Source organism: Dendropsophus ebraccatus, chromosome 3, assembly GCF_027789765.1.
Source record: "Dendropsophus ebraccatus isolate aDenEbr1 chromosome 3, aDenEbr1.pat, whole genome shotgun sequence".
NCBI lineage: Eukaryota > Metazoa > Chordata > Amphibia > Anura > Hylidae > Dendropsophus > Dendropsophus ebraccatus.
In genome coordinates this window covers 88,310,882-88,332,105 of record NC_091456.1, presented here as the reverse complement: position 1 = coordinate 88,332,105, position 21,224 = coordinate 88,310,882, and the positions used below count along the sequence as shown (strand labels likewise).

General features: G+C 44.3%; 1 protein-coding gene across 5 annotated transcripts in view; it reads right to left on the bottom strand.

The window, feature by feature from the left end:
- The window catches only part of FBXO10 (F-box protein 10), a 70,446-nt gene that overhangs the window by 28,019 nt on the left and 21,203 nt on the right, over positions 1-21,224 (bottom strand). For all 5 annotated transcript variants that reach the window (XM_069964362.1, XM_069964360.1, XM_069964364.1 and 2 more), the window contains 2 exons: positions 19,987-20,123; positions 11,472-11,542 (listed from right to left, as the gene is read on the bottom strand). In XM_069964362.1, coding sequence (XP_069820463.1) covers positions 11,472-11,542; positions 19,987-20,123 — 208 coding nt within the window. The remainder of the gene's footprint in view (positions 1-11,471; positions 11,543-19,986; positions 20,124-21,224) is intronic.

The window sequence follows — 21,224 nt, the reverse complement described above, 5'->3', positions numbered from 1 at the left end:
AAGTGCTCGCATGAATCTGTCTACAAAAATAAAGCCTTTCTAACAAGAGACTTAGACATCACACATGTCATTCTAGGGCTTAGGATAAATTCCTGTGCTGCAGCTACTCAGACGTGAAGAATTCTTACAGATGTAATGGGAGCTTTTCCCTGAGTACAGGAATTGGCATCTAATTTAGAAAAGCAATTATACTAAGATGGAGGATCAAATTTCCCATGAAATCCAGTTAGCTGCTGAACTGGTACATTGTCACCAACACAAAGCTGCTGTTAATAAGAACAGAGATATTGGAAAAGTTATTCAATCTAAGAATAAGAGAGTATATTGGGATGACTACTCTCTCATTGTGCTTCACAATGCACATTGATACTCTGCAGAATATTAGGCGTGTTATAACATGATTAATAATCAGAAACTTAAAAAAAGTCTGCCTTTTTACCCAAATTCAGCGCCACTCTTGCTTATAGATTATGTATTGTAGGGTTACTATTTATGGAGATTTTTTTTTATTTAACCACATATCTTTGCACTTCTTAGGAAGACATTCTATAAAGATCTATGTATGTATCATATATAGATGATCTATAGGAGAAAAAACATACCACCCTCTTATGGCCATGACCATAAGATCACTATTTTAGACAAAGAGCATATTAGGAAATTGGAGCAAGTTGTGTGCTGTATAGCTTTGGCCTGCACTACATTATTAAGGACAACACTTGTAAAGTATTTACTCTTTTTACAACCTACAGTGGCTATATCTATTAGTGCTTTAATGCCTATAGCAACAGATAAAGCCACAGTTAGTATACTGTGGGTATGCTTTGGAATACTAACCAATAAAAAGTACAAGACATTCTACAAAAAAGAAACATGTTGCTTTCTGAATCCAGAGACATTTGAGAATGTTTTTCAATAAAACATGCTTTCATTAAGCAAATGTAAAAATATACATTTAGTATCACTACAGTCACAAAGACGCATAGAATAAAGTTATCATATTTATCCTGAATAGTAAGCAGAAGAAAACTGCAAAAATATTGCTAGGGAGGAGCAGCAGGATCAAATAGAATTTATCATTTTGTGAATGTAAAACCAGAGAAGTCCACAAACCAGTTTCTATCCAGGCATGAGGCATAGAACCATAACTAGCACTACAAATATACAAATACTACATACTAGAAAGTGTACCCGACGCTGCCTGGGTATAAAGTGTCAGTGTGTTAATATGATTTGTACTAAGGTGCCCAGGAGGCCAATCTAAAGGTATTGTTTCATCTGAGTTAATCAGTGTAATTAGTGTATACCTGTAGTGCATAGTTGGAGGGGTTCTGTATACCTACAGTGTATAGTTTTTAGGGGTCTCGCATATCTGTAGTGCATAGTTGGGGGAAGGCTGTATACCTGTACTGTATCATTTGGGAAGTCCTATATACCTGCAGTGTATAGTTGGTGAAGGTCCTGTATACCTGTACTGTATAGTTCGGGGGTTCTGTATACCTGTAGTAAATAGTTGGTGCTGTATACCTGTAATGTATAGTTGGCGGTGGTCTTGTATACCTGTAGTATATAGTTTGAGGGTCCTGGATACCTGTAATGTATAGTTGGTGGAGGTCTTGTATACCTGTAGTATATAGTTCAGGGGTCCTGTATACCTGAAGTGTATAGTTTAAGGGTCCTGTATACCTGTAGTATATAGTTGAAGGAGGTCCTGTATACCTGTAGTGTAAAGTTTGGGGGTCCTGTATACCTGTAGTATAGAGTTGGTGGAGGTGCTGTATACCTGTAGTATATAGTTGGTGGAGTTCCTGTATACCTGTAGTGTATAGTTTTGGGGTCCTGTATACCTGTAGTGTATAGTTTTGGGGTCCTGTATACCTGTAGTGTATAGTTTGGGGTCCTATATACCTGTAGTATATAGTTGGTGGAGGTCCTGTATACCTGTAGTGTATAGTTTTGGGGTCCTGTATACCTGTACTGTATAATTTGGGGTCCTATATACCTGTAGTATATAGTTGGTGGAAGTCCTGTATATCTGTAGTGTATAGTTTTGGGGTCCTGTATACCTGTAGTGTAAAGTTTGCGGTCCTGTATACCAGTAGTGTAAAGTTTGGGGTCCTGTATACCTGTAGTATATAGTTGGTGTAGGTCCCGTGCACCTGTAGTGTATAGTTTTGGGGTCCTGTACATCTGTAGTGTCCTGTATACCTGCAGGGTCGTATTTACCATTAGGCACCCATGGTCTGGTGCCTAGGGTAGCACCTTGCAGAGGGGCAGTACCCTCCCGTTCAGACTTTGGTACTGGTCAGGTCTGGTATAGTGGTGTTATTCAGTCACAGTATGGCGGTATTGGTCAGGTCTGGCAGTGTTATCCAGTCACAGTATGACGGTAATGGTCAGGTCTGGTATGGCAGTGTTATCCAGTCACAGTATGGCGGTATTGAACAGGTCTGGTATGGCAGTGTTATCCAGTCACAGTATGGCGGTAATGGTCAGATCTGGTATGGAAGTATTATCCAGTCATAGTATGGCGGTATTGGTCAGGTCTGGTATGACAGTGTTATCCAGTCACAGTATGGTGGTATCAGGTCTGGTGTGGTGGCGTTATCCAGTCACAGTATGGTGGTATTGGTCAGGTTTGGTAGTGTTATCCAGTCACAGTATGGTGGTATTGGTCAGGTCTGGTATGGTGGTGTTATCCAGTCACAGTATGGTGGTATTGGTCAGGTCTGGTATGACAGTGTTATCCAGTCATAGTATGGCGGTATTGGTCAGGTCTGGTATGGCGGTGTTATCCAGTCACAGTAAGGCGGTATTGGTCAGGCCTGGTGTGGCAGTGTTAAATGTGACGTCTGGAGCTATTATCTACCAATCTATCATGATACTAATTAGTGAGTGAAGATGGCGCATCTTCAGGTTTAGTGCTTAGGGCAGCAGCAGCTGGTAATACTGCCCTGCATACCTGTACTGTATAGAAGTAGTAGGGGGCCCTGTATACATGTACTGTATAGATGGAGTAGGGGGCCCTGTATACATGTACTGTATAGATGGAGTAGGGGGTCCTGTATACCTGTACTGTATAGATGGAGTAGGGGGTCCTGTATACCTGTACTGTATAGATAGAGTAGGGGGTCTACCAGTTATTTCTGTGGATCTGTTGTGAGGCAGCTGGCCCTAGCAGCCATTCAGATTCCAGATCCTTATGAAAATGAAAGTAGTAATCCTATTGGTTGTTAAGGCTCCCAACTGCCGTTTACTGCTGGGCAGAGCTGCAGCTAATTACACTACCGTTCAAAAGTTTGGGGTCACCCAAACAAATTTGTGTTTTCAATGAAAAGTCACACTTATTCACAACCATACGTTGTGAAATGAATAAAAAAAATAGAGTCAAGACATTGACAAGGTTAGAAATAATGATTTGTATTTGAAATAACATTGTTTTTACATCAAACTTTGCTTTCGTCAAAGAATCCACCTTTTGCAGCAATTACAGCATTGCACACCTTTGGCATTCTAGCTATTAATCTGTTGAGGTATGCTGGAGAAATTGCACCCCACGCTTCTAGAAGCAGCTCCCACAAGTTGGATTGGTTGGATGGGCACTTATGGCGTACCATACGGTCAAGCTGCTCCCACAACAGCTCAATGGGGTTCAGATCTGGTGACTGCGCTGGCCACTCCATTACCGATAGAATACCAGCTGCCTGCTTCTGCTGTAAATAGTTCTTTCACAATTTGGAGATGTGTTTAGGGTCATTGTCCTGTTGTAGGATGAAATTGGCTCCAATCAAGCGCTGTCCACTGGGTATGGCATGGCGTTGCAAACTTGAGTGATAGCCTTCCTTATTCAGAATCCCTTTTACCCTGTACAAATCTCCCACCTTACCAGCACCAAAGCAACCCCAGACTAGGGATGCACGATGCACCGAAAAATCGATTCTACTATCGATTTTCGGGGCATATTTTCGGTTCGATACCAGGATTTCCTGGTATTCGATACTTTATGATAAGCCGCGCAGCAGAGCGGCTTATCATAAAGTACAGAGCAGAAGACATGGCGGGCAGTGAGCTGAGTGCCTGCCATGTGCTCTGCGTGGCCCCCCTGGTGTCACCTCCTCTGTCCACCCGCCCTCCCTCTCTCCACTCCCGGCGGCGCTAACTTCCAATAGCCGGCACACAGCGATCGTATGTGCCGGCTATTTAACTGTTTAGATGTCGCTGTCACACTGACAGCGGCATTATCCCCCTCTCCTAACCTGCTCCCTATGTAGCGGGGGTCGGCTACTGTGTGTAGCAGACCCCCGCTACTAATGACTGCATCCGGCAGTCATTTACCCTTTAGTGAAAGGGTCAAAAGCAGGGGGTCGGCGGCTGCAGAGGGACAGCGGCGGGCGCTTCCTGAAGAGGAGAGCAGAGCATAAGGCTGAGGGCGGGGAGGAGATGCGGCCACTACATCTGGCTGCACAGCACTGTAAGGTGGGGGCCACAGGACTGTGAGGGGGCGGCAGGCCGGGGCCAACAAGACACTCCCGGGGCGGACATCAGCTATGTGAGAGAGGTGAAGAGGGGGTCGGCCTGGCTCTCACTGGGAAGGGGGGGTCTGCATCCTGCAGTTTACCTTGCTGCCCAAATCCAGGTCACCCTGCTGGGTCAGTGGTCACCATGCCCTGACAGCAGGAATACAGCTCCCTCCCCGATAGCTGGTGTGTGTGTGTTACACGACTACAGCTCCCATCATCCCCCTGATAACTGGTGTGTGTGTTACATGACTACAGCTCCCATCATCCCCCTGATAGCTGGTGTGTGTGTGTTACATGACTACAGCTCCCATCATCCCCCCTGATAGCTGGTGTGTTTGTGTTAATGACTACAGCTCCCATCATCCCCCCTGATAGCTGGTGTGTGTGTGTTACATGACTACAGCTCCCATCATCCCCCTGATAGCTGGTGTGTGTTACATGACTACAGCTCCCATCATCCCCCTGATAGCTGGTGTGTGTGTGTGTGTTACTTGGCTACAGCTCCCATCATCCCCCTGATAACTGGTGTGTTACATAACTACAGCTCCCATCATCCCCCTGATAACTGGTGTGTTACATGACTACAGCTCCCATCATCCCCGATAGCTGGTGTGTGTGTGTGTGTTACATGACTACAGCTCCCATCATCCCCCCTGATAGCTGGTGTGTGTGTTACATGACTACAGCTCTCATCATCCCCGATAGCTGGTGTGTGTGTGTGTGTGTTACTTGGCTACAGCTCTCATCATCCCCCTGATAACTGGTGTGTTACATGACTACAGCTCCCATTATCCCCCTGATAGCTGGTGTGTGTGTGTGTTATATGGCTACAGCTCCCATCATCCCCCTAATAGCTGGTGTGTGTGTGTTATATGGCTACAGCTCCCATCATCCCCCTAATAGCTGGTGTGTGTGTGTTATATGGCTACAGCTCCCATCATCCCCCTGATAACTGGTGTGTTACATGACTACAGCTCCCATCATCCCCGATAGCTGGTGTGTGTGTGTGTGTGTGTGTGTTACATGACTACAGCTCCCATCATCCCCCCTGATAGCTGGTGTGTGTGTTACATGACTACAGCTCCCATCATCCCCCCTGATAGCTGGTGTGTGTGTGTTACATGACTACAGCTTCCATCATCCCCCTGATAGCTGGTATGTGTTACATGACTACAGCTCTCATCATCCCCCTGATAACTGATGTGTTACATGACTACAGCTCCCATCATCACCCTGACAGCTGGTGTGTGTGTTACATGACTACAGCCCCCATCATTTCCCTATTAGATGAAGTGTTAGGCCTCTTTCACACTATCCGTGCCGTGACCCGGCACGGATTCCCCCCCTGCCACCCAGCCGCAGAGATGACAGGACAGCATGATGTGCTCTCCTGTCATCTCATCTACTACTCACCTACTCCCCGCACTGGCCGGCTACACGCGCTCCCTGGAAGTGGCCGGGACTACGCTGCCAGGAGAAGGTATCATAGTCCAGGCCACTTCTGGTGAAGATGAAGCCAGTCAGCGCAGGGAGTAGGTGAGTAGTAGATGAGATGACAGGAGAGCACATCATGCTCCCCTGTCATCTCTGCGCCTGGGTGGCAGGGGGGGATCCGTGCCGCGATCCGCACTACGACATGTCCTATTTTTTCGCAGCACGGCTCCCGGCACGGACCATGTGAATGGCCACATTCACTTTATTGGGCCGTAAAATTGTCCGTGGTTGCTGATCCGCGACCACGGACAATTTTACGGGACGTGTGAAAGAGCCCTTAATGTAATGTCCCTTTATGTAAATAACATCAACTTTTTAAAGTTAAAAAATTAGAGGAACATAAATAGGTTCGAACGGACCTGACAGTTGGAGGGGGGGGGGGCATTTCTAATATTGAGGGTTTCTTTTTAAATATAATTTATTTAATTTGTAAGTATCGAATTGGTATCGAGCATTGAAAAAAAAACGTTGGTATTGGTATCGAACTCAAAATTCTGGTATTGTGACATCACTACCCCAGACCATCACATTACCTCCACCATGCTTAACAGATGGCGTCAGGTATTCTTTTCATTTGTTCTGCGTCTCACAAACGTTCTTCTTTGTGATCCAAACACCTCAAACTTGGATTCATCTGTCCACAACACTTTTTTCCAGTCTTCCTCTGTCCAATGTCTGTGTTCTTTTGCCCATCTTAATCTTTTTCTTTTATTGGCCAGTCTCAGATATGGCTTTTTCTTTGCCACTCTGCCTTGAAGCCCAAAATCTTGCAGCCGTCTCTTCACTGTAGATGTTGACACTGGTGTTTTGCGGGTACTATTTAATGAAGATGCCAGTTGGGGACCTGTGAGGCATCTGTTTCTCAAACTAGAGACTCTAATGTGCTTATCTTCTTGCTAAGGCTGCATTCCCACGTTCCTTGATCCTGACGGATCACGGACGTGGAATGCATGTGCCGGAGTCCCCCTACACCCGGACAGCATCTGTAATTAGATGCTGGGAGTGGGGGAGACTGTATTCATAAGCGCCGTGCTGTAATGAATCAGCCGCGCGGTGCTGTTACCACAGCGCGGCGCTTATGAATACAGTCTCCCCCGCTCCCAGCATCTAATTACAGATGCTGTCCGGGCGCGCCGGAACTCCGGTACATGCATTCCACGTCCGTGATCCGTCAGGATCACGGAACGTGGGAATTAGTGATGTCACGATACCAGAATTTTGAGTTCGATACCGATACTAACTTTTTTATTTCGATACTCAATACCAGTTCGATACTTAGTATCAAAGTATCAAGTATAAAAAAAATAAAAAAATACAGTGGTAGAAATATAATACCCCTGCACTATTACAGTGATACCAATTTTTGGACTGCTGCATCAGCTATCACGAAGACAGCTCTGCTGCATCAGCTATCACGAAGACAGCTCTGCTGCATCAGCTATCACGAAGACAGCTCTGCTGCATCAGCTATCACGAAGACAGCTCTGCTGCATCAGCTATCACGAAGACAGCTCTGCTGCATCAGCTATCACGAAGACAGCTCTGCTGCATCAGCTATCACGAAGACAGCTCTGCTGCATCAGCTATCACGAAGACAGCTCTGCTGCATCAGCTATCACGAAGACAGCTCTGCTGCATCAGCTATCACGAAGACAGCTCTGCTGCATCAGCTATCACTAAGACAGCTCTGCTACATCCAATATCACTAAGACAGCTCTGCTGCATCAGCTATCACGAAGACAGCTCTGCTGCATCAGCTATCACTAAGACAGCTCTGCTGCATCAGATATCACTAAGACAGCTCTGCTGCATCAGATAACACTAAGACAGCTCTGCTGCATCAGATAACACTAAGACAGCTCTGCTACATCAGATATCACCAAGACAGCTCTGCTACATCAGATAACACTAAGACAGCTCTGCTACATCAGCTATCACTAAGACAGCTCTGCTACATCAGCTATCACTAAGACAGCTCTGCTACATCAGATAACACTAAGACAGCTCTGCTACATCAGCTATAACTAAGACAGCTCTGCTGCATCAGCTATCACTAAGACAGCTCTGCTGCATCAGATATCACTAAGACAGCTCTGCTGCATCAGATAACACTAAGACAGCTCTGCTGCATCAGATAACACTAAGACAGCTCTGCTACATCAGATATCACCAAGACAGCTCTGCTACATCAGATAACACTAAGACAGCTCTGCTACATCAGCTATCACTAAGACAGCTCTGCTACATCAGCTATCACTAAGACAGCTCTGCTACATCAGCTATCACTAAGACAGCTCTGCTACATCAACTATCACTAAGACAGCTCTGCTACATCAGCTATCACTAAGACAGCTCTGCTACATCAGCTATCACTAAGACAGCTCTGCTACATCAGCTATCACTAAGACAGCTCTGCTACATCAGCTATCACTAAGACAGCTCTGCTACATCAGCTATCACTAAGACAGCTCTGCTACATCAGCTATCACTAAGACAGCTCTGCTACATCAGCTATCACTAAGACAGCTCTGCTACATCAGCTATCACTAAGACAGCTCTGCTGCACCACCCATCACTAAGACAGCTCTGCTGCACCACCCATCACTAAGACAGCTCAGCTGCACCACCCATCACTAAGACAGCTCAGCTGCACCACCCATCACTGAGACAGCTCAGCTGCACCACCCATCACTGAGACAGCTCTGCTACATCAGCCATCACTAAAGACAGCTCTCCTGCACCACCCACCACTAAGACAGCTCTGCTGCACCACCCATCACTAAGACAGCTCTGCTGCACCACCCATCACTAAGACAGCTCTCCTGCACCACCCACCACTAAGACAGCTCTGCTACATCAGCTATCACTAAGACAGCTCTGCTGCATCAGATAACACTAAGACAGCTCTGCTGCACCACCCATCACTAAGACAGCTCTGCTACATCAGCTATCACTAAGACAGATCTCCTGCACCACCCACCACTAAGACAGCTCTCCTGCACCACCCATCACTAAGACAGCTCTGCTGCACCAGTTACCAAGATTGCGGAGGAAGAGAAGAAGAGGTTACACAGGATCCCACACACTACAGCCGATCTTATCTGCTCCTCTCAGTCCCGGCCACCTCCCCCACCTGCCAGCCGGCTGGATCCTCACATGTGCTGCACTTCCCCCGGCCTCCTCTCCCGGATCTCACAGACCCCCGCTCTCCCTCTTCATCCTCCCCACCTCCAGCCTTCTCCGTCCTCCTCTCTCCGTGACCTCCCGCTCTCCCTCTCCAGCTGCTCTCCTCTGTGCAGCTCCGGCTCCTCTCCCGGACATCCCGCTCTCCCTCTCCTCCGTCCTCTCTCCCGGACCTCCCGCTCTCCCTCCAGCCTTCTCCTCCGTCCTCTCTCCCGGACCTCCCGCTCTCCCTCCAGCCTTCTCCTCCGTCCTCCTCTCCCGCTCTCCCTCTCCAGCCGCTCTCCTCCGTGCAGCTCCGGCTCCTCTGCATAAATCATCTCTCTGATAACAGAGTCTGGCGGAGCCGGACTCTGTTATCAGAGAGACACCAGCAGCGGGGGTCTGTTACACACAGTAGCCGACCCCCACTGTATATGGAGCGGGCTCAGGAGGGGTCAGATACCGCTGTCAGTGTGACAGCGGCATCTATATACTTAAATAGCCGGCACTAGCAATAGCTAAGTGCCGGCTATTTGAAATTGGCGCCAATGGGAGAGGAGGGAGGGAGAGCAGAGGAGGAGACTGCAGGGGGCAGGGGGAGGCACATAGAGAACACGGCCGGCGTTCAGCTAGCCGCCCACCGTGTTCTCTGCTTAACTTAAAGTTTCGATACCAGGAAATCCTGGTATCGAACCGTTTTTTTTGCCCGAAATATCGATAGTAGTATCGATATTTCGGTGCATCGTGCATCCCTAGTGGGAATGCAGCCTTAGTGGTGCAACGCGGCCTCCCACTTCTTTTTCTACTCTGGTTAGAGCCGGTTTGTGCTGTCTTCTGAAGGGAGTAGTACACACCGTTGTAGGAAATCTTCAATTTCTTAGCAATTTCTCGCATGGAATAGCCTTTATTTCTAAGAACAAGAATAGACTGTCGAGTTTCAGATGAAAGTTCTCTTTTTCTGGCCATTTTGAGCGTTTAAATTGACCCCAGAAATGTGATGCTCCAAAAACACAATCTGCTCAAAGGAAGGTCAGTTTTGTAGCTTCTGTAACGAGCTAGACTGTTTTCAGATGTGTGAACATGATTGCACAAGGGTTTTCTAATCATCAATTAGCCTTCTGAGCCAATGAGCAAACACATTGTACAATCCTTTAAAAATAAGGACATTTCAATGTGACCCCAAACTTTTGAACGGTAGTGTATGTCACCTGTGTGTGCAGTGTGGAGATTTTCCCATTCATCTCTATGGGGCACTCTTCTTCTTTCCCCCCCCCTCCCCTCCTGTACATCTGGCGGGGACGGACCTTCGCTCTAACTTTCCCGGGCACCCAATGTATCTGTGGGCCAAATTTGGGGTCAAACGGTTCAGGGTTTTGTATTAACCCTTTCTGGACCGGTCCAGATAGCGCCTTGAGGACCAGAGCCCATTTTTGAAATCTGACCAGTCTTACTTTATATGGTTATACCACCGTGATATTATAACTTATCCTAGCAATGCTGAAATAGTGTTCTCGTGACATATTGTACTTTGGATTAGAGGTAAAATTTGGCCGATATCCTAATGCCCACATTTTCTGAAAAAGATTTATTTTTCCTGCAGTCACCCTGCGGGTTTAGTTATGTTATAATTTTATTGCTGACGTCATTACGCACGCAGCAATACTGAATGTGTGTACTTTTTTTTTTATATATGTATTTAATTTTTTTTACATTTATTATTGCATTGGGGGCTATGAGGATTTTATGTGCTGTTTACTTTATTTATTTGTGTGTGTTTTGTGTACTGTTATACTTTATTTTACTGTCCCACCATGGAGACCTCACTATTTGATTGCCTGATTACAGGCACATTACATTGCAATGCAGATGTGTATTGCATTGTAATGTGCCTATAAAATGGGCAAAGCATAGGCTGAGCCTGATCAGTCACCGTTGTTATAACACAGAAGGCCTCAGGGAAGCCTCCTGGTCTCATTGCAACCATCGGGGATGTGCAATCGCTTCTGCACAGCCCCAATGGGAATAGGGCGAAGATTCTGCCTCTATTCTGCACTATAGGTGCTGCAATCCGTGCGGGTCCGCTCCATTTCCTGCACCCGTTTCATCCCAGGACGTAACTGTACGTCCTTGAGCGTCAATCCACTGCAAAAATGGTCGTACATTCTTGGTTGCATCCTTGGTTCTGAACAAGTTAAAATTTACTATTTTGTGTGTAGTCAGATAAAAATACACTTTTATCAACACCAGTTAATAAGCTAAGAGTGTATACTAAAGATGGTTGCTTTTGCACAATACCTGTAATCTGACCTCTTCCATTTTCATTTACTGCAATGCCAGCAGCCAGGCCTTGAAATATATGGTTTCCACTGCAAAGAAACAAAACAAAAAAAAAAACAAAAATATAAAAATTGTCTTGTTTGCAAAGTCCAGTATAGTGGTACCTGTGTACTCAACCACAATTTATTCTAGAAGGCTAGTCAAGTAACAAGCAGTATGAGAATTTCCATAAGTAATGTAAATGTGTTTAATTGGTTCCAGAATTCACCAACAGCTACTACTGTACCCGTATGTTTCAATGAAAACTGTCCAATGCAATCACTATGGTATAGTACTATACATGTAAAACAGAATACAGCACACAGGGACCCTCACAGCCTATTCTTTTTTGTGCAAATGCATGGTGTCAGCTGGAGGAGCCAGTCAGTACAGGTGATACAGTAGAGGGGAGATGGAGGAAAAGACTAAAAGGCCCTATTACAGTGGACGACTATCGTGCAGAAAATCGCTATATCATTCAAACTTAAATGATAATCGATCTGCGTAATTGCAGGCAACGATCAAAAAATCGTTCATATGTCATCAATCGTTCATTTAGATCTGGCCCTAAAATTATTGTTAATTGTTCAATAATCGTTTGCTGTAATTCCACATTCGTTCACTAATCGTTCAGTGTAATTCAAATCCTTCCTTCTTTTGCTGAGATCAGATGGAGTAAACGATCGTTGTAACGATCATAACTAACGACTATCGTTCTGTGTAACATGGTGAATGATTTCAGTTGAACGATTTTTATTAAAATAAACAATCATGTTAATCATTAAAAATCGCTTTGTCTAATCGGACCCTTAGGCAGGTGGCAAACAAAAGGCAACACAAAGCAGCGCAACCCCACAGTGACACCCATGGCAATTGCATTGTAAAATGTCACTGTGTAGGATCTGTGGTGTGTTGCAGCACAGCTTTACACAAGACTGAAAGACTGGGTGCTGAAAAAGTGGTCAAGAGTTCAGAGCAAAATATCCTTGAAAACATTGGTTGAGAACGTAATTGTTTGAGTTCAGACCAGTGATTTTATTTTTATACAGTCCTGCTAGTAAAAGTTATATCTTTGTTTCTCCACAACTTTCTCACTGCATTTTACCTCCAAAACCAGAGATTCCTTTTGTAACCATTGGACCAAAGCTATATACTATTTTTATTACTACAGAAGTGAAGCGAGATGCTTTTGCCTGTATTATGATAAACTAATTACCTAATTGCCCATGTGGAAACTTCAACTACAATGACTACAGATGAGCGAATCTACAGTATTAACAAAGCAAAGAGCTTTGTTAGCTCGGCAGTTGCCTTATTAGCCAGCTGCCTTTGAACTCCATGCCGCTCTGGATGCCTGTAAAGCTGGATTCAGTCCTACGAAACTGGGAGAAATTGCCCAGGACTGGATCCAGCTTTTCAAGGCACTCTGAGCAGAGTTCAAAGGCAGCTGGATTACAAGGTGACTGCCGAACTAACAAAGCTCTTTGCTTCATCTCTAACAATGACTTCAAATAATGCTAACACAAAAACACAGAGGCTTTGGAGCTGCATATTTGGCAGGTTTTTTTTTAGCCAAAGCCAGAAGTGGATTCACAGGGAATGAGACATATAAAGGAAGAAGATACTTTTGCTTTAGATTTAAAAAACTGCATCAAAATGGAGCAAATCCTACTAAACTATCAGGCAATTTCCTGTTAATCTGGCAAGCAAATGTCTCTGTTGCATTAGTAGGGTTTTCAAACCAACAAATATTAGAGTCATAGAAAGTTATAGTATATAGCCCCCCCTTTTTGTCAAGTTATATTTTTAGCTTCAGATATAGGCACATATGCTGGATTGCTGTATACAGCAATACGGAGGGCCAACAAATTACTATTGCCTTTCAGCTGTAAAATAATTTCCTTCATGATGCATGAAAATAATTATTACAGTTTCTCAGTTATTGATGGCAAGCCATAAAGCAATTTACTGACCATCCAAGGGCATGCTGCTTGACTAATAGAGCAGAAAATCACAATTACAAATTTTGGAAACAAACAGTTTGAAGATGGCGTAAATAATACATTTAACCTCATGAATATAGTCCAAAATTTGGAGTGCATTTTTTTTAAAAGTAATAAAAAGTGTCAGAATAAGGTGCATACACACATACAAAAGACATGAACATCGTAGTGTCAGTCTGATGTGACTACACAAAGAGATAATTCATCCAATCGATCGTTTAACGATTTTGAAGCAACGATTTGGTCTTTATAACGAAATTGCTAGGGTGAATCTTTGAAAGACTGTTTACATGAAGCGATCTGCGAATTTTTAGAAAATGACCAGCAACGATTCGAGAACACGTTGAAAGATCACAATGAACGACTTCTCGTTTGTCGCTTGATCACTCGCTGTGTTTACACGAGCCGATTATCGCTCAAATGCGATTGTTATTGAGAAATTTTGAACGATAATCGTTCCATGTAAATGCACCATATGGGTATGTTTGCACACACTGAGTTTTATTGCAGTAATGCAATGAAGAACAGAACGCAATGAAAATGCTATAAAAATGCATGCGTAAACACAGGCTCTGTTCACCTGTGCTAGGATACAGACAAAAAGGGACACTGATGTATACATATTTGTACCCATTTATGGTGCGTTTACACCGAATGATTACTGTTCGAATTTTCGCAATAACGATCGCATTTGAGCGATAATCGGTTCGTGTAAACACAGCAAACGATCAAGAAATTGTTCATTGTGATCTTTTAACATGTTCTCAAATTGTCATTGGTCGTTCTAAACAGTCTTTCAAAGATTCACCCCATGTGTGAGATGAGCTTAAGTGATCTTAAAGTGTCACTGTCGTTAACATTTTCCTCGCAGAAATCAATAGTCCAGGCGATTTTAAAAAACTTTGTAATTGGGTTTATTAGGCAAATATGCCATTATCTGCATGTAAAAAGCCTTTTCCCAGGTCCCCCCATCCTCTCCTTTCTGTCATCCACTCCTCAGAATCAGAAAATCTCGACTCTTTTACATGAGTCGGATCCTGTGTGTGCTATGGAGAGGGGAGGGGGGAGGATGAAGGAGGGAAATTAGTTGGCAGCAGAAAGCAGAGAACAAAGGATTACACCACAGGGAGTTGCTGAAAGCCCCTATTCAAAGGTCAGAGAGGTCAGTGCTGATGTCAGAGGAGAGAGCCTGGTTATTTAGCTGTAAATTAACTCTTTGTTTTCCTGTTTTGGTGCCTCATCTCTCCCTTCTCCATAGAGAACAATGAAGACAGGGGGGAGAGCTTCAAACTGCTTTTTCATGATAAAAATGCTTTTTTCGTCTAATAAACCCAATTACAAAGTTTATTAAAATCGCCTGTACTATTGATTTCTGCAAAAAAAAATTTTAATTACACTTTAAAAACTATTGCAATAGTAATTTTTCTAACAATTTTTCTAACGATTTTTCTAGAGATTTATTCGTCTAAACGCTGATTGGTCTAAAAACCAAATTGTTGCTTCAAAATCGTTAAAATGATCGATTGGGCGCATTATCGCTTCGTGTAAACAGACCATTACTGGAGTTTCTGTCATAGGCTCTGTTCACACATCCATCATGGTTTTCATTGCCCCGCTGACTTATATGTTGTCAAATCAGTCACTTAGACAGGGAAAATAGCACTGGCTGCTGTGCTTTTTCTTTACGTCAAATTTCATGGAGCTACTAACTAAGGCTAAGTTCACACAGCATAAATTTTCTATTAATCACGGCCGTTGTTGCCAATTTGCAACAAGGGACCTGATGAATAGAAAATTTATGTTGCACTGCAGTCAGTGGAATCCCGGCCGGAGTGTATAAACAAGGTATACACCCTCGCCGGGATTCCTAGCGGCCGCACGAAAAACTGCCATGTAAGTTTTTTGCAGCTGCTATTCATTGAATAGCGACCGCACAACACTGACAGCTCACACAATGGAAAGTGCGGCTCTGGTCGCAGTTTCCATTGTGTGCTATGGTATATTGGGATGCAGGTACACACGGATTCGCCCGCATCCCAATTCAGCACAAATGAAGATCATCCGGCTGGTACTGTAGTCACTCACTACAGGAGCAGATACTGATGCCTCTGCTCCTGTATGCATATTGCGTGGAGCGGTAAGTTCATGGCATACCGCCTGACAGAATATGTGTGCAGAAGCAAGGATTCTAGTCTGACACTTGACTCTCTGCTCCTGTATCGGGTGCCCCGCTGTCAGCTGTGTCTGTGTCTATAAGGGCCCACACACAGCTGACAACAGACACAGAGCAGGTAGCCATCAGCTCTCTGCCTTTGACTTCTAGATTGTAGGCTGCATTAGGCCTGCGATCTAGATGTGATCTAAAGCAGCCAGTGATGTCTTCCTGGTCAGGCTGCTCCATGAGATCGGTGTGCAGCCTAAACCAGAAAGCATCCAGGAGGATAGAGAAGTGTGGGAGCAACAGGAGAGGTGAGTAGTGTTTTTTTTTCTTTACTTATCCAGGAGATGGGGGACTACAGGGGGACACAGGCAGTAGCGGATAGTTAGTTATATAATAGTTAGGAGGTGCAAAAGGGATCTCATTATGTGTCAGGGCAAAAGGGAGGTATTTACAGCACAAGGAAGAGACGGGCTAGTCACTGTGTGGGTGTCAAAAGACGTCACCTGTGAGTCACTACTGTCATTGGAGGTAAAGCTGGACTCTGTACAGTGTTTTTTTAAATTTACTAGCAGTACTGGTATTGTTCAGTCATAAAGCAGTGGTAGCGTGTTCCAGATGTGGCAGTATTATTTTTCTCTTGTGAAGTGGTAATATTAAGGGAGTTATCCAGCGAAAATCTTTTTCTTTCATATCTACTCGTTTTTGAAATTTACATTAAGGGTGCCTTCACACCTACCGGATCCACAGCGGATCTCACTTCTGCGGATTCGAAGCGAGAACCGCTGCGGATCCGGTACCATTCACCCCTATGATAGCACATATGTGCTTTAACCCCTCGCTGTCCGCAGCCCCGCCGCCGCATTAGCCCGTCCTCGGCCGCATCCCCCCATCCCCCGCCGCATCCAGCAGCCCGCATCCCCGACCGCATCCTCCAGCCCGCCGCCGAGAGCATAAAGTACCTGCTCGGTGGCGCGGCTGCAGTGAGGCTCCCGGGAGCCTCACTGCAGCCGCGCCACCGAGCAGGTACTTTATGCTCTCGGCGGCGGGCTGCAGGATGCGGCCGGGGATAGGGGATGCGGGCTGCTGGATGCAGCGGGGGACGGGGGGATGCGGCCGGGGATGGGGCGGCGGGGCTGCGGACAGCAAGGGGTGCGGCGGGCGCATCTCCGCCCATGTCATAGACTCCATAGATTTCATCGTCCTTCCAAATAATTAACACATTTATTCTTTGGACAGACACTGGCAGAGACACACGCAGCCGCCACAGTCCGCGAGCGGGCGCGAGCATTGGACTCCCTGGCGGAATTTCCCTCACTGTTCCACAGTGTGCACATACCCTAAGATTGAAAAGAAAACAACATTTCCTGCAGGACATACAGCAGCTGATAAGTATGGGAAGACTTGAGATTTTTATCGCTGGATAACCCCTTTAAGTCACTATGGGTTGGTGATATGCTGTCCTTGTGTGGTGGTATTATTTAGTGTTTATACAATGTTGATCTCAGTTAGTGGGCTCTGCTCAGGAGCAGTATGATGGTAATATGTATGGTGATTTTGTGCATGTAAAATTTCCTTATTTTTTTTTTTATTTTTTTATTTTTTTTGGGGGGGGGGGGGGGGCCTCAGGCAGCAGAAAAGCTAGAATCTGCCCTGCTTAGGGAATAGTACATTTATTAAGACAACTTTCACTACCCAACTAAAATTTAAAAAATAAAACAGCAGCCAAACCATTACATCAGTGATATAGTCTGGAGGACAAGAGGATTATGTAGCACAGAATAGTTAGTAAGCCTGAAAAAAGACATCCTTCCATTCAGTTCAGACCCTTATTCTGCAATGATGATCCAGGACATACCCGACAGTTTTCCTCATGTTAGGAAAGAAAATTCTGAATAAATCCCTGGACCAAGGCTTCTTCGCCAGACTCTTAACTATAATCTGTAATACCCGCAAGGATATCCAGACTCCTTTTTGTTTCTTGGCCAAAGAGTTCCATAATCTTAATGGTAGAGATTGACCTACAGATATTTTTTTGTGATGTGTTAATTCATAGATAACAATATTAAGATGCATTGGTAGTCTTTAATGTTATGAATAGTAATGCACATCTGCTACACTGCTGTACATATTCGGCATGACACTATGTCGCTGTACTGTAACTATGCCAATAACATTAGGATAGTCATCTGTTATACTTTGAAAGTAGCACTGTGTCATCACATATGAGCCTGCTATCACTGCCTTACCATCTCCAGTTTACCCCAAAACTATCACTGCTCAGGATAATTAAATTATTGCCCAGCATACACCTGCAGTATCCCCGCTCGCCATCAGGCGAGCAGGGGGTATGGCATGAGCATGCCAAGAAGAAAGGGTGAATCTGCGCTTTCTCCCTGGTGTATGCCAGTGGGGCAATGATAGTAAATATCCCCAAATGGCTTTTTATTGCTATATAATGGCTTTATATGGCTAAATAAATCATAAGTTACTGGATTTTATATCCATATCTGAAACAGAACCACTTGTCTTGTACCATGTATTGACCTTTGGTGCGTACGTTGTATGACTCACAATTGATAAATATGAAATATGAAAGAGGCTCTTCTCTTAGAAGACACATCACCTGAAGTAACAGCAGTAGTAATACATTTCCACTGCATAGCAACACTTATTGCATCAGCAATGTCAAGGCTATACATGTACGGAACATTTCTAAATACCGGTGGATAATATAGCTACTTAGATTATAGAGGAACACTAAATAAAGGGTTTAATATCAAAAAGATAACATATATTATGTAGTGTTACTCCTGTACATTTAATATCTCTGGATTCTACAATATCCCCAGCTATTCTCTAGAGGAATACAAAGCTTGTACTGTTTGCCAATGCACCTTACACGGTTTATCAGCTTACTACACACTACAGCAACGAAATCTCACTGGTATTAGTACATCATTTATAAATAGCCTGCACAAAGAAAACAACAACGCTGACAATTTTACACTAACATTTGTGCTCACACATCATCGCTTCAATCGTTCACACACATATTTTAGTATCTTGCTCTTTTATGTACTCTGGTTATGAGCAATATGCCCCATGCACGTGGATTTGTGGAGTCCCGGCAGCTCTGCACCATGGAGTTGTAGGTGAGGTAGTCAGGAACTAGCAGTTCACATGGGTGTGGAAGGCAGGGCTGTTGTTTCCCTAGTACAAATGCCACATGGCAAAACATTCGTTGCCTTACAGCGGTTTATACATTGCTGTACAGAGCTATTTCCCAGTCTACGTCCAGTCCATTTCTAAAGTTAAGATATACTTATGTTTATCTCAAGCATTCTTAGCATTCCATGTTTGACATAATGGCCCTATTCCACGGAACGATTATCGTTCGTTTTCGGACGATATCGACCGCTACGGACGATAATCGTTCCGTGGAATAGAGTGCAACGATCAGCCGACATCGTTCATGTCGGCTGATCGTTGCAGTCGCTTGTTTTTCAACATGTTGAAAAACAAGCGACTGATATAGCAGCGATCTGCTGCCGTCGCTCCGTTGAATAGGAGCATCGGCAGCAGATGCTGCTATATCCTATGGGCTGCCCGGACGATCTAGCGATCCCCCGGGCAGCCCCCCCGCAGCTCCCCGCCGCCCCCTCCCGCACTCACCCGCTCGCTGCAGCCGCGTCGAATAGCGGCGGCAGCGAGCGGCGAACGAGGAGCAAACGAGCGCTGACAGCGCTCGTTTGCTCCTCCAACGACCCGTGGAATACGGGCTTTAGTGTCTGATGGATGCAGATCCCAACTCTCCAAAAAGGAGGCCCCCCCCCCTCAACGAGTACAGTGTTTTAGAAAAAGTGTCACGCAGAGACTAATGTTAACGGGAGTTGAATAAACTGTATAAACAGAATGCTTGGGCCCTCATTTACACTGACAGCATATTCTGTGGGATATGGGAACACCCCTCTAATCTTCTATATAACTACTGAGGATAATTCAGCATCTTACATAAGTTTGCCAAAAAACTAAAGATTGTTGTTTACATCTTTAAATGCACACAAGGAGATGTAGACTGACTATAAATATCTGTAAGTGTGTCACATATGTACATAAGATACAAGAGAAAACAAAGCAGCATAAAACACATTGACTCTGGAGAATAACATTAATCACAAAGGAGCCACTTAAGTTGAAGCACAGGAGCGGTTTCTTCCTCAGTTTCTACACAGCATGCTTTAGAGACAGGTCTGTGAAAATAATGTTCCCAGCATCCTCAAAATAAAAGTCAAAGAAACAGAAAGACCATAAAGAGACCTTAATAACATACCTCACCACAGGGTTGCCATTGTACAATATATAAATGCCGGCTTCTTTATTTCCATAGATCTGATTGCTGCGGATGCTGCCTTTCCCGTTGCCTAGGACAACAATGCCCGAGCGGAGGCCACTGTGTATCCTGTTACACTGCCAGTTACATTATGTTCACAGCCAAAGGAAGGTAAAGAAAACACAAAACATTAATAGCGCATGATGCCGAGAATTCAATACCTCTTACGCTAGAGAAAACACTGCACTGTTCACAAGGTAATCCATTTTAAAGAAAACACATGATACCTAGTCTTGCTGGTTCCCCTTAGTATACATACTCTAGGCTTTCTATCTGTAGAGGTGCACTACATTTTCCCTTCATCCTTGTTCTGAAGTCGCCCACTATACATTACATTTTGGCAAATGTATATATAGTTGGCTGTGTAAGGGTAACTTATAGCCTCTCATTTTCAGATGTCATTGTACATCCAAGATGTTTTCATGTGTTGCTATTATTGCTATTATTAATATTAAACTTTCTGTATGTACAATGGTATTTATAAGGGGTATTGAACTTTGTATAATATCATTGTGAATGGAATTTTTTTTTTTACATCATAGAACTACTGTTGCAAAGTCACAGCAAATGCACAGAAAAAATCCAGTGTGAAAAAAATGAACATTACAGGGGACTCTATGAACAAATTGCTGAAGGCTACAGAAGAACTGGAAATTAAATAAACTAAAAGTAGATGCTGAGTGGAGAGACCTGAAAAATGGCGGCTGACTGTAGAGACTGTAGAGATATAAAGGTGATGATCAAAAAATCATAAATAAAAACATGGATCTCTATCATTTGTTATACAGTGCAGTTGTTTTTACACACAATCTGGATAAAGTGAAGTTAAAAAACTGTTCTTCATCTGTGTGTTCCGCCTGGGCTTTGAAAAATTAAGAAACAGGATTTACAGCGTACCCAGAGTACAGCATGGGCAGCAAGACCGCAGAGGAAACAGAATCTAGCTCTGACTGGCTAAGAATAAGGACCACAGTTGTGGCTCCACCCATGATCTAGCCTTTGCTATAGCAGGTTAAAATGGATGGTCACTGTAGCATGTCATTAGAACACAGCATCAAGGAGGCTAGGAAGCACAACAACTGCTCCAATGTTTTCATTATATAATGTGACCTATTACACTTCCCTTGACCTGCACTGTGCAACCTCATTTGGAAATGTAGAGGTCTCCAAGCCGAGAA